General features: G+C 39.8%; 1 protein-coding gene across 2 annotated transcripts in view; it reads left to right on the forward strand.

Annotated features, from left to right (window-relative positions):
• The window catches only part of slc12a1 (solute carrier family 12 member 1), a 93,543-nt gene that overhangs the window by 68,345 nt on the left and 10,108 nt on the right, over positions 1 to 15,090 (forward strand). For both annotated transcript variants that reach the window (XM_069902832.1, XM_069902833.1), the window contains exons 19-22: positions 586 to 668; positions 5,585 to 5,743; positions 9,142 to 9,264; positions 10,081 to 10,192. In XM_069902832.1, coding sequence (XP_069758933.1) covers positions 586 to 668; positions 5,585 to 5,743; positions 9,142 to 9,264; positions 10,081 to 10,192 — 477 coding nt within the window. The remainder of the gene's footprint in view (positions 1 to 585; positions 669 to 5,584; positions 5,744 to 9,141; positions 9,265 to 10,080; positions 10,193 to 15,090) is intronic.

The raw sequence follows: 15,090 nt of genomic DNA on the forward strand, positions 1-15,090 counted from the left end.
GCAAAATGGTGATTTTTTATACCCTTGGATACATGCTTAGAACATCATCATATCATTACTTGTCCAATGACTAAAACTGTTGCTATCCTTTCCCTGCTAGCTTCCTGCCTCTCAATCCATCAATGTCTCTCTTATCTTGTAAGTACAAGGATGCATTTACATCTTGTTACAGCCCTGTACAGGGCAGGGTAACTCCTTACACATTCCCATCTCATGATGTTTTACCTTACAGTCTGAAGACTGTTAATTCTATGATGCTAAATCATGTATAATGTGTTTATACTAAGTGTTCTTGGTATTTTAAATGAAAAATGTAAATACAGTGTACGATTAACATTTATATTCACAGCATGCAGTCTTATGTGCTGTGAATGAATCCTGACACTGAGGATAGTCAGTTCGGCTGAATTTTCTTTCCTTTCGTTTTGACGAATGAATAAATGGAAAATCTTAGCTTGTTTTGCTCATGCCTAACATGAAACTGTGTGCAGGAACTATTCATAAATAGCTAAACTTGGATTAAGCAAAAGACCTAAAGTTGAGAATGCATTTGCTAATTTGGAATGTATTATTTTTGTTATACAGTGATGCGTTTGATTTTGAATTTGGTTTGATAATTCTGAGGATTAACCAAGGACTTGATATCTCTCGTATACTTCAGATTCAAGGTAGGGCTGTGTAGCAGCAATGATCATAATAAAACTAAAGGGATAAATTGTCAATTCTGCAAGTCTGAAATACAAGTAAAACTGCCTTGTGACAGTGAATTGATCCCCTTCTGAAGAGGGTTAACGTTTCAGGTGGAATCCTTTATCAGAACCAACCACCAATGTGCAGCTTTCAAGTTTCCCTTCTCCAATAGATTTTTGGAAACCAGAAAATAAGAATGTTGTACATGATCTACTGTCCTCTCCTTACAATGAAAGGAAAGAGGTGGGGAGTTTGAGGAAAGCAGGCAGGTCAAGAGGACAGAGGAAGGAAAGAGGAGGAGAAATGGGGCCAGAATAATCAGGAAGCAAAGGGAATGGGTAGAAAACAAGGGGGAGGTTATTGGGAAATTAGAGAAGTTGCTGTTGATGCTTTTTGGTTGGAGACTGCCAAGAGAGAATCTAAGACGTTGCTCTTGTAATTTGTGGTGACCTCAACTTGGCAGTTCAGTAGGCAGAGGACAAGAGGACTGTATGGGAATGGGAAGTGAAATTAAAAAGGGCTAGTCATCAGGAGATCCTAGCTATAGGGATGCACAAGGTGTTTAAATTTGGTGTTGCGTGACCTCATACTCGTGAATCTTTCTGACAGGAGGTGGGATGAAAAGGTTCAATGAATGATAAATGCATCTATTAAGCCTTGGTTATCCACTGATCACTGACGTGAACTTCCCGAGCTTCATTTTTAGAAAAAAAGCCAAAGCTACAAAGGTCCTCTCCTATGTGCCCAATATTCCCCTGTATAAGTATGCCTTGTAACAGGATTGGGCAACCTACAGCCCGTGATCCAAATTTATCTGGCCCGCAACCCAATGTATACCCAGCCTGCCAATACAAGTAGTGCAACTTGGCACCTGTAGTGCAAAAAAAAACCAAAAATTGCAAATTGGAAAAATTTTGTTTTATGTCGAAAAATAGATGTGGAACTGAAACAGACAAATAATTTTGTTACCTTTTTTAAAAAAAAAAATGAGTAAACAGAAAATACAAAAAAAGTTAATAGCTGACGCTCTGGGGCAATTACATAGTCATGGCTATGCACAGCAGTTAGTTTTGGGACTTGAATTGTTGCATAGTACTTCGTGGTAGCATCGATGCAGCCTGCCATTCAAATACTGACATGCCATCCGGCCCTCGCATGGTAAAAAGTTACCTGCCTTTGGTGTACAGCAAGGAGCTACTTTAGACAAATGACCTGGAAGCTGATCACCATATTTATATAGACTGTGGTCAGTTCTACATTATGTACATGCACGTATTTAGATAAAAACTGAGGGTGGGGATGAGCCAACTCAGTGAGTATGAGGATCTATAGATAGTAAATCCAGTGGGCAATGACAATCAAGTATAATAAAATAAGCATAAAAATTGAATGGTGGGTCTTGGCACTTTCAAACACCTATTTGAATCAGTAAATTGCTGAATTAATCATAATTCAAGAAACTTGAACTTTTTTTCATTTATATAAACATATTATTGAATACGAAGGATGGGAATCGTGGATTTTTCTGCACTGTTTCACTGTAGTTGGAAAAGATTGCCTCCCCTTCTAACCCTAGCACTAAAATCCACTGTTTATTGTTTTTCTTGTCTGCTGCATACCTATTCCAGCAAGGAATTCTACTACTTTAGTCCACCATCCACTTTGCTACCACACTACTCTAATATGCTTCTCTGTGGTGGAGAAGCTTGTGTGGTCCTGAAATCCCAAGAGTGATGCAATCTGGAACTATGCTCCTGGTAGGGCCACCCATGGTGGTAAGGTTGAGGGTGAGGTCCCTAACAAAGAACAATCCAACCAAGACCTTAACGGTGGAACAGGTGGATGAAATTACAACGAACCTAACGGCTGTGAAGGTGGACAAAGGCTGCAACAAATTCATCAGCTCCAATCGTCATGGTTTTCATGCCATTGGAACTCGTTGATTGATTGGTGAAATATCGAGTGCAACATCAAGTACATGTTAAACAAATACACGTCTTCACTCTGTGGGCCACTTGAGAGCCCATAAATAGATCAAAGGATTGAAGACTATCAACCTCGAGGGATAGTTGCCACTACGACGACGACTTCAATATTGCTTGTGAAAAATGAGATCAGACCAGGATAAATGGAGGGACAGTATCCGGTAGTGCCTTTCAATTTCGCCCGTCACCCTCCACTGTTAGTGATACAAAAATCAAGGAAATCAAAGATGTTCACATGTTCTTATTCTACCTCTGCTCTCATTTCTTCCACAAAAAATACATTCAGGGCAAACCACAACAGTTTATAGTTAATCCTTGGAATAAATTGCTTTTCAAATTATCAGTAAATTTAAATAAAATTAACTTTCTTAGATCTATTATGCATGTTAAAGTTACTGTATCTGTTCATTATGCCACCGCTTATCAGTCTTTTATGTGAATACAAAATGAAGATAGATTATCTGGGTCAACAACATTCTTACAATTCAATTTTGCTGGGACCTCATTGGTTCAAGAATAAACTGATGCATCACAGAAACTATTCTTCTAAATAGCACGATAATCAAAAGCAATAAGCAAAGAAAATGCTGGACAGCCAGCATTCTTGGAAAGCAATAGACAGTTGATGTTTTGGGAATGAAAATCTTTCATCAGGTTTAGTGAAAACCCAATAGATGCCTGAATAAAAAGATGGGATGTGGGAGGAGCGCAGGCTGGCAAGTGAGAGAGGAAGAAAAGAAAGGAGATAAAAGATGATAGGGGAAGGGGTAAAGGGATGTGAAAAATGCACTGGCAGAAGGAAAGGTGGGATGTGGAGAAAGGAAGGTGTAGGTGACAGGCAGGCAAGGAGGATGGGGGAGGAGAAAAGAGGAGGAACTGGGCCAAAGAGAAGGGAAAGTGAGGTGGGTGGGGTTGGGAAGGGATGCCACTGAAATTAGAGGTTGATATTGATGTCACCTGGTTGGAAACTATGAGGTGCTGTTCCTTCAATTAATGTGTGGCCTCAGAATGGCAATATATTATGACCATAGAAAAGTGAATCAAAAAGTTGCTGTGTTCTGTTGTGATACATTAGTCCTTTTCACACTGGCATCCCAGTCAAATGGCCATTCAGTGTCCCAGTTAAAGAAGCTGTTTTTGCTGTTCACACTGGGCCACTTTTAACTGAGACACCTCGTGCTTTCACACTGACAAGTCATCCCTTGAGATAGGAGAGTCTCCCTTCAACATTTTTGTCCCAGGTGCAACTTGTCCTTTTCAGCATGGGTTAATGGGCACACCAGCGTCAGCTGATGCCCGGTGAGTAGGGGTCGAGGCTGTCGATCCCCAGCGTGATTGGACAACAGCATGCTGATTGATTCACTTTCACACTGGACCCTTAACCAGTAAATTGGCAGTCAGTTCCGGGGACACGGTTCCAGTGTGAAAGGGGGTACCGATACTGGCCTGTTGTAAAATTGTGTAATGGTTCCTTTAATGCAGTGGTTCTCAACCTTTTTCTTTCCACTCACATCCCTATGCCATAGGTGCTCTGTGATTACAAGGGGATTGTTTAAAGTGGCATGTGGGTGGAAAGAAAAAGTTTGAAAACCACTGTTTTAAATCATATCTAATTGACTCATAATGTGCCCGGTTATGTGCATAATTCCAAAGGAAATGGGCAAAATATTTCAGTAACAATCGGGTCTAGAGCAGTGATTCTCAACCTTCCCTTCCCCACCCTAAGCAACCCCTTATTAATCACAGAGCACTTATGGCATAGGGATTACTTAAACTGGCATGTGAGTGGAAAGAAAAAGGTTGAGAACCACTGCTTTAATGCATCAATCTTTTGTCCCTCGGGATTAGGGAGATTTTTTTTTTAGTCTGGTTGTCAATTAAATGAAATTTGTATTAACAATGTGTCCTAAAGAGCAGTCACCATTACTAATTCACCAAACTTCCTGACATTCACCTCTTATTAATTAGAAACTGATGTGCCTTAACTGGAAGCCTAAACAGTATTCAAAAGTGAAGTTCAGTCATCAGTTTCAGTCCAGTGCCAGGCCTCCCCTGTGCTTAAAGTAATTGTACCCTCTTTCTTTGAATTATTAGAGGCACAGCGAATTCTAATGTTTTTGAGGATGAACCCAAGAGAGCAGGTAATAACATTGTGAAAAAGGAGCATGAGGAATAAAAATCTAAGACTTTGTGAAAATTTAGTTGCTGTTCCTTGCAGTTAGGCTTACATTTTTTAAACTTGTGGACAAAAAATCCAATCAGCCAATACAAATTTAATTTTTCTGCCAAATACAGTCAGACATAACAGGCTCCAACATACTATATATCTTCAAGTGTTGCCTTTATTGCATCGTACTTACCCTGGTGAGTCATGGAATACAGCATTATTATGCCACAACTACATTGACAAATATTTAGCTAAACATTTACGAAGTTGCAAAAAGGGTGCAGTGTAATCTGTAAGGAGAATTGACATGTAAAGCTCCAGTATGACAATCGGAGGAAATAGAGCTGAATTTGTTTCTGTGAGGCAGAGTTCCACTTCGTTATTAAACAGCATCCATATGGAAGCCAGCTGTAGTAAGAGAGGAATAAAGCATTGAATTTTGCTCAAAACTGCTCTTGTGGACATTCTGTCAAAAGCAACAAGAATGGCAGAACTTATTTACCAGACCATTAATAAAATAACTGGAGGAGACTTTGTCATTTCAGTCTGTTGTCTGACGACCTTCCTGTCCTGTGGAGAATTTAAACTGTCCAAGTTTTTGTGAGAAAATACCAAACATTCAAACTTTTAAAAAAATATATTCTACTGCGTTGTGTCCAAACCAAGATGCATTGCTTCCAACTTTAAATGATTGCCCACAATGTTTGTGTGTAGTTGGCACCAATAATTTTTTTTTATATAGATGAATTACAAAGGAAAGAGCAAGAAAGACTGGCACTGGAATCTGCTAAGCAAGAAGAACAAGAGGATGGAAAGCAAGGAATCCGTTCACTGAAATTCTTGAAAAAAGCTGTAACATATAGTGCAGATGCTCCACTAAACACACAAAAGGGTAATGCAGGTAGGTCCACGGGTACTGAAAATACTCATGATGGTAATGGTAATGGCCAGACCATGAAATTCTGGATAAGATTGCTAAATTTTTCCAGCATAATTCAGCTGGTGACAATGGAATGGAAAAGAACTAGACTAAAGCACCCATACAAATCTATTTCCATTTTAATAATATCACAAGATATAGGAACAGAAGTAGGCCCATTGAGTCTGCTCCGCCATTCTAATCATGAGCTGATCCATCCACCCACTCAGCCTCACTCCCAGCTTTCTCTCCACAACCCTTGATGCCCTGACTAATCAAATATCTGTCAAATCTCTGTCTTAAATACACCCAACGACCTCCTTTCCACAGCCACCTGAGACAAGAAGTTCCACAGACTCGTGACCCTCTTACTAAAATTTTTCCACATTTGTTTTAAATTTATGTCTGTTTATTCTGAAGTTATGCCCTCTTGTCCAAGAATCTGCTACTGTGGAAAACATCCTTGCCACATCTACATCGTGCAGGCCTTTCAGCATTCTCAATGCCTCTGAGGTCTCCCCTCAGCCATAACTGCTGTATATGGTGATATTTAGCCATTGTGGCATGGCAATTTGTGATTAGATAACAAGCCTACCGGATAAATAAACATAGATCTCAAGAAAAGGGAATGTGGGGCAAACTTTGAGGCCTTGTGCTGTCAAGGCAATTTTTTTGCAACACCAAGTTTAGGCATTTTATCATATTTGAGAATGTTCTGATAAATAATCAGTTCAACAGAATTGCTTAGACTTTACAACTCCAGGTGAGGCTTACTTTACAATGAAAATCTTACTGTTTCTACCCCAATCAAACGTCCCAGAAATGTTAAAAATGCACCTTCTTTTAAGGGATTGTTTTTATTGCAACTGGATTTTTTTTCTCTTAAGTTTGGGTTTAATAAGCAAGACGGTCAGGAATTAAATTGATATGCCATCATTGCTATCAATAGCAGTTGGAACCAAAGAAAGTCTAGAATGTTTTTCTTCTTCCCTTGTTAGTAAATTTTTAATCAACATCTTAGATACTCTCTTGGGGTTAAAAATTACTTCAATTCTAGTTCTGTCCATTTAGAGGGGCCCTGGATTAGGATGGGTAAGCATGTGGTGCTCCTTCTGACATTTATGCTGGTCTTCATTGTAGTTCTCATGCCATCCTTAATGCTCCATTTCTACCTTGAATGGCAATGAGCCAAAAATTGCTGAGGATGTTTTCAACAGGCCTTGAGAAAAGATCATAGAAAAATCACAATGTGGAATGAGGTCACCATTTTAAGATATTTCTCAGAACTTGAAGCTATCTACTTCAGTAATTAATGTCGACTGCAGTATGGACTCCACCCCTTTCCTAAATTCAATGATCATCCATCTTGTTTGTTTTATTGATATTCTCTTTCTTGCATTCCTGAATGTATATTGATGATTTAGATTGTGGATTAAATGGTTTCGTGGCAAAGTTTCCAGACAACACCAAGATGGGTGGTAGAGTACGAAGTGAAGAAGAAACTGAAAGGTTGCAGAGAGACTTGGACATCTTGGGAGAATGGGTGAAAAAATGGCAGAAGAGATATGATGTTGAGGAAATAAACGGTCGGATTATTATTTGGATGGGGAGAAAATTCAAACCTCAGAAGTACAAAGGGACTTGGGGGTCCTCGTGCTGGATAACCTGACGGCCAGGTTAGATTGGTGGTTAAAAAGGCGAATGCTATGTTGGCATTAATTTCTAAGGGGATTGTGTATAAGAGTAGAGAGGTGTTGATGAGACTATGGGGCACTGGTGAGACCTCATTTGGAGAACTATGTGCAGTTTTGGGCCTCATATTTTAGAAAGGATAGAACAAGGTTGGAGAGGGTACAGAGGAAGTTTACCAGAATGATTCCAGGAATGAGAAGGATAACATATGAGGAACACTGAGCTGTTCTTGGACTCTATTCATTAGAATATAGAGGAATGAGAGGGGATCTCATAGAAACATTTCAAATAATGAATGGATTGGACAAAGTAGATGTAAATAAGATTCCAGGACAAGAGGGCACAGACTTAGAATTAAAAAGTACCAATTTACAACAGAGATGAGGAGAAAAGTCTTCAGCCAGAGGGTGGTGGATTTGTGGAATTCGTTGCTACATCGAGCTGTGGAGGCAGGATCATTGGGGGAATTTAAGGGGGAAATTGATAGGTATCTAATTAGGGTATCATGGGATATGTGGACAAGGCCAGAACTTGGAACTAGATGCAAGAGCAGTTTAGCTCAGGGAGGTTTCATGGAGCAGACTTGATGGGCCAAATAGCCTGCTTCTATTCCTTTTTCTTGTAAACGGAATCTGCCTTGAAGAAAGACATCTCAGACACCAGGTAGATGACAAACTTTTAACAGCTCTCCATTACCACCCCGCTCCCCATTTCATAGTCAGTGTTTGGGGGACTTGGATGCATGTGAGAACTTTGTGTGAATTGCATCAATCAAATGTTGCATGTTATTTTCCATGCATAGATGTTCATCACATCGTGCACACCATGCTGAATTAACTATTTGGAAATGGATGGACCCTCCACATGTAATTGAGTTTTCTCTTGGCTAATCAATGCTTGGAATATATTTTATGGAAATAGTAATGGAGCTAAAAGCTTGTGCATTCAGTTAAAATTTGATCAGATTGTGATAGAAAATGGTAGGTTTTTCATTTTGGAAAGTGAGCCAAGGTTGGGCCTTCCTACCTTGTGTTTATTAAGGATAAGACTAAATGTAGATTGAGGATATGCAATCGGATTCAAAGTGGTCAGGAAAAGATTACCTTGAGCAGAGCTGGGAATAGCAGTGCAAGTGGAATAATTTCATGACTGCCTTCCTGGTTGTCTTTGAAGTATTATTTATTAATGATTCCACACTGAAATTTAACACTGCTTCAGATCATGAAAGTGTACAGTGTGCAAGATGTCACGACCATTCTAGCAGCTGGAAATTTTTTTCATAACAAAGAATCCTTTGTCTTCCTTTTCAAGGATTTTTGCCATGAATGTGATATAATTATGTGCTTTGAGCCATTCCCCCTTGCAGTAGTCCTGTCACTTTTCCCAGCAGCGGTCTTTACATCTTGTAAGGCAAAGGTTGGAGTCCAGCACTTTTCTGCCTCAGTAGAGATATTTAGCCTGTAGGATTCGTATAACTGTCAAACATCAGAGCCTTATCCTTACTTTTACCCAAACCACCCTGAAACCAATATTATCAACAGACCATATTTGAGATGGGCTCAGCTCCCAAATTAACAAACTAGATTTATTTATTGAAATTGAACAAATAGAGTGTGGTGAATTTGTACACTGTTCCTTGGCAACTGATGCTGCCTGCACAAATATAATAACTTCTTTTTCACATCCAGGGTTCAAAATTTCTACTGGTTATGCAGCAAATTTCAATCATCGCCTATTGGAAGCCAGTGCTCAGTTCCAAAAGAATCAAGGGAAAGGCACAATAGATGTTTGGTGGCTGTTCGATGATGGAGGTATGAGGCATAATATTCTCCAGCAAATCTAAATGCACGAATCTAACTTTAAAAAAAAAAGATTTTATGTAGTTTTGTTCATTTGGGGGGAGACGTCTTGTTGTGCAAAAGAACAGGTTGACATAAACATGTTGTCTTTCATGACGTTAAGATCACAAAAGCACTTTAAGGTCAATTAAATAATTGCAAGCAACATTTAAGTATCTTGATGAGCACTTGAATCACTTCTTCAGAGAAGACGATGGACAAAGTGCGAGGAGTTGGGTTAATATGGGAAGGAGGCCCCGAGTTGGTGTGGACAAATTGACCTGTTTCCATGACTATAGTCACTTCCTTATTGTGAAAACATGGGAGCCAGTTTTCACACAGCAACCTTGCAGACAGGATTAAAATGATTCATGTTAGTTTTTTTTCCAACTAAGGAGAATAAGAAAGAAATATTGCACTCAAATAGCATCATTTGAAAGTCAGGCATCACACTGCTGCATTCCTGCAATGAGTGCTACCTTGGTGATGTACTCTTATCTGGAGTGGTTTGAACGCATAAATTTCTAACTTGGCCAAGATTGCTTGTGTTCAAAATTCTTATTTTATGAAACCTGAAAATTTCCAGAAGTTTAAGGAACAATAATAAATAATGAATAATATTTTAATTAAAATGTTGTAAGTATATCTGATAGTTAACTTTCATACTGTAAATACTATTAGATCCTCATTCAATACTAATATAGACTTTAATCTTTAAAGAAGTAAACATTAAATGAATATTGATATAATCGATCTCTATTATTAATCCCAGTATCTTTGCTTTAATAGGTTTGACTATTCTCATCCCTTATCTGTTAACTACACGGAAAAAGTGGTCTGGTTGCAAATTGCGTATCTTTATTGGAGGGAAATTGGACAGTATGAATGAGGAGAAACGGGCGTAAGTTTTGTTTAGAAGATTGAGATCCTGAATGTTTAAATCTTTAAAATATTAACTGTCATAATTACACATTTCCACGGGAAATCATGGTATTGATCCTGGATCATTTGCATGTAACATTGCCGGATGCATTCAGTCACAGGCTTTCATTGCTCCTCTGCAGTTGACATCTATGGGACAACAGTGGCTGCCTGAGCAGGTAACATATCAGAACTGAAAACCTGGACCCAGTGGATCGCCTGAAATTACTTGAGAACTTACTCCCAGCCCATCCACTCAATCTTGTTAGTAGCTCTTAGCTTGCAACTCCCCTTACTCTCCAATGTAAAATTGCACATCCCAACTAATACCAATACCCCCATGACCCCTGCACAGAGACCAATCATCTTCCCTGACCTCCCAAACTCCACTGGCAGAGTATGTAAAGAACAGACCTTGTTCATGACTGCATTTTTTAAAGGCATGCACACTATTTCCAAGGAATGACTGGTCAATGCAGCTTTGTTGACACTGACCAAAATAGCCCTGCATTCTCTGACTTATCACTGGTAATCTGACATTAATATTGGAACAATCCAACCAAGACCTAAAAGGGGGTACTACCCGTAGTGATGTTACCTAAAGAAAGGAATGATACATTATTGATGAATCTGATAAAAATATTTTGAAGAGGTGACCAAATAGATTGTCTATATGAACTTCAGTAAGGCATTTGACACACTCTTGTATGGGAGAGGAGTGCGGAAAATTAGATCACATGAATGGCATCATGAAGAGAGCCTCTACTTCCTCAGGAGTTTGCGGAGGAGCTAGTGGAGTTGTTCAAGTGAACCGGTACGGACTTGAAGGGCCGACATGGCCTGTTTCCGTGCTGTAAACGGTTATTTGGTTATAAGAGGAATTTTCCTCCATTTTACTATTGGGAAGAGCCAAGTTACTGTGTTTGATTCCTGGAAAAAAAGCTACTATCTACTGAGCACATCTATCAGCCAAAACAACCATCTAAGCCTGGGCGAGATCATTTGAGAATTTGCATGTAAAGTTGATTTAGCTGCTAGCCACTTGTCACTTGATCACCGGACCACCGACATTTATCTCCATCACCACCAAACTCCACCTTGCCAGTGAAGTTTTTACTCTAAACTCTACTACCCATCTCCCATCATACTAAATCTTAGATATTTAAAACCTCTGTGATGACATTGGTTCCTGAACCAGTAAAACCTCAATTTTTAAAACCACATCCTTATTTTCACAACTCTTGATCCACGCTGCTGAAGATCCAACTGCGCTGGGTAGGTCACGTCTCCAGAATGGAGGACCATCGCCTTCCCAAGATCGTGTTATACGGCGAGCTTTCCACTGGCCACCGAGACAGAGGTGCACCAAAGAAAAGGTACAAGGACTGCCTAAAGAAATATCTTGGTGCCTGCCACATTGACCACTGGCAGTGGGCTGATCTCGCCTCAAACCGTGCATCTTGCCGCCTCACAGTTCAGCGGGCAGCAACCTCCTTTGAAGAAGACTGCAGAGCCCACCTCACTGACAAAAGACAAAGGTGGAAAAACCCAACACCCAACCCCAACCAACCAATTTTCCCCTGCAACCGCTGCCTGTCCCGCATCGGACTTGTCAGCCACAAACGAGCCTGCAGCTGACGTGGACATTACCCCTCCATAAATCTTCATCCGCGAAGCCAAGCCAAAGAATCTTTGCTTAACTTCCTCTATTACAAGTGCCCATCAGATCCTGCATGCCTTTGTTTCTGGTCGATTGGATTAATCTCTCTTTGGAATTAACTCTGAACTTGCCAACAACTCTCCAACTAAGCATTTATCATTCAAAATGACACAGATGGCATTCTGGTGATCAGGACCAGGGTTCTAATCTCGTGCTGTTTGCATGTTCCCCCCACCTTGTCTGCGTGGGTTTTCCCTGGAGGGCTCTGGTTTCTTTCCACCTTTCAAAATGAACTGGGATTCTAGGTCAATCGGATGTAATTGGGCTCTTGTGATGAAATGGCCTGTTATCATGCTTTATGTCTAAATTCTTTAAAAAAATTAAATAAATACAAAATTAAAAAAAAAAATTGCTCTTAAAATCTAAATTTGACCAAGTGTTGCTATGTTAAAGGCATTACATTAAGGAAAAAAAGTTGTTGCTAAGTTTCCTTAGGTAATATTTGAGTAAGTCTTCACCCTGGTACACTGTGCCAAGGCGGACATTTACATTCTTTTCCAAGGCTGGCAAATTTATGAATTTTATGCCATTGCTATTGAGCAAATAAAGCTTGAATAAAATTGTATTTCATTTAAAGTTCTGCCTCCTATTAATCCATGTTTAAAATCTTAAGCCTCTGTAATAACTTGCTTTCAGAGGTCCAAAGAAAAGCACGAAATTGTGCAGACACCATGGTTGAGGCAAAAACATGTTGCTGGAGAAACTCAGCAGGTCAAACAGTGTATTTTATGTAGCCAAGATAAAGATACAGAATCAACGTTTTGGGCTTGGGCCCTTCATCAAGATATGGAAAAATGTCAGCAGGCACCTGAACAAAATGGTACGTGGGGAGGGGTGGGGGAAGGAGCACAGACCCAAAGGCAGGAGTTAATGGGTATATAAGGAAGGGGGGAAATAGCAGCAAGCAAGGGGAGGAGGGATGACTTTCAGGGGTCCATTCTTTGTACCACTGTTCTGAACCTGAATTGCAGTGCCCATCATTTCTGTACCTTTATTCTCATGCTGGAAACTAACAATAAGATAGAGCCCAACACTTGTGTAATGCTGCCTTAAGCAAAATTTAAATTGGCCGAGGCAGCAGTCATTGAAGGGACATGGGATGTTGCAAGGAGAAATGCAAGTTTTTAATTTGCTTTCCTGAAAATTGAGGCATGAGTTGCATATGTACCTCTTGGGATTTGTTATGGTGACATTCTCTTTGCTTAATGCAGGTTAGCTTGAAAATGGAAGCAAGCCAAAATTGAGAGGTTTTGGAACTTTCTGATTCTATCTTGCTTTGTTTGGATGAAGTACGGACCTTCAATGTTATTGGTGAAAGGGAGCTCTGTTATTTTTGCACTGACTGCCAAAGGAGAAGTGTGAAATTAGCTGCAACATTCGAGAAACGTTGGTGTATGCACCTTCAGTATCAATACTGTCAAGATACATGGCAGTAAAGAAAACTGCATGTTTAATTCAAATTCTATCCACAAACTAATCTACAGTGAAATAAAATTGCGTCGCTTTATCATGGTTCTAGAGTTTTCAAAAATGGAGGCATTGTCAGTGTTGGAGACAAACCGGTAAATAACTGATATGCAATCGAGAGTCCCTGTGTTAACTCCCAACTGACAGTTTAACAGATTAGACTAAGGTTGAATGACTTCTAATGCATTATGTTGGTGCAAAGGAGTCCTTCTTGGATTGTTGGTCATAGTGACTAAATGTTTAAACAAACACAAGAGACTGCAGATACTGGAATCCAGCACTCGAAACAGTCTGCTGCTGGAGGGTTCTCGCTCGCCTGAAATGAAGAGAGCCAGTCTGTAGAAGTGAGGGGGCAAGGAGATTTCCAGACTATTAGCTCTTATTAATACCTCAAAACTTAATTTAATTTTTAAATGATACACTGCAATATATAGTATTTTTTTTTTCAGTGAACTGAATTTTAAGGGACAAAGTGTGGAAACTGGGGCCCAGTGAGTTGAAAGGGAGCACAGCAAACCTAAGCTGCCACGCAGATGCCAAACCGTTGGAACTTTTAAATGGTCAGAGTTTTACTGGAGATAGATTTTTGAAAAAGCCTTTTAAAGGAAGTGAGTAGGGCAGAGAACAAAAATATTTTGGAAGGCAGTAAACATCTACCAGTAGAATAAACAGCCCATGAGGAGGAAAAATGTGTGAGAGAATGGAGTAAAGGCAAGGATAATTTGAGGCTGGCAAAAGTTAATTTAAGATGGGACAAAGTCCGGAATGATCCGACCTGGCTAGGGACACAACCCTTTAAGGCCCAGACAGTAGGTGTGGCTAAGATCTCAGCCAATCGCTGTAAGCACAGTCATTACATTACCCTAGATACTGTAACTATATACATTGGTGATAGGTCTGTACTATCACAGGTTGTAAATTTGTAGAACATATTTTATAACTTGATGTTAACTTTCCTGTTTAGAAATTGATCTAAAATCCAGGGAAATTGAGGACAGGTGGTGCCGGGTATTACCAGTGATTCAGTGAAAGCTCGGCTGACTTTAAAGGCTCAAGGATAAGAAATTGCGAGCAAGTTGTATAATAGCTGGAGGAGTATTCCTTGTTGGAAAATTGTTTACTGCAGCTGCTGACGTGGCTCATAAGAAAAGATGCCGCCATCTCAAACTGAGAACAGTTAATGATTCTACTGAAACTTCTAAACAATGTGAATGCCAACTATTTTTTTTAAATCTTTAATTTTTCTTAAATCCAATCATGATGTAGCTCTCCACCGCTCCTATTTCTTCCAGATTCATCTCTCCACTCTTTAGATCCATTACTCCCAATTACCTTTCCTATTTGAGGAGAAACAAGTCTGCAGATGCTGTGAATGTAGTCCCATACACAAAAGTGCTAGAGAATCTCAGCAGGGTCTGCTCTGGGCAGGGAAAAAAAAGGTAGAGTTTTGTTAGAACGAAGTGAGTTGGGAGATCGTGTGTTCCAGCAGCCAAGAGATGAGAATTGGTCAACATCACTGTAAAAGCAAATCGATTAAAGGCTTTTAGTTTGGGGTTCAACAAAGATAGTAATTAAGTATCAGCGCAGGAAGTACGAAAGGTAGTTAAATGCACTAAAATGCAGGAGAAACTCAGCAGGTCCTGCAGCGTCCATAGGAAGCAAAGATGTATAACCAATGTTTCGGGCCAAGG

Source organism: Narcine bancroftii, chromosome 11, assembly GCF_036971445.1.
Source record: "Narcine bancroftii isolate sNarBan1 chromosome 11, sNarBan1.hap1, whole genome shotgun sequence".
Lineage (NCBI taxonomy): Eukaryota > Metazoa > Chordata > Chondrichthyes > Torpediniformes > Narcinidae > Narcine > Narcine bancroftii.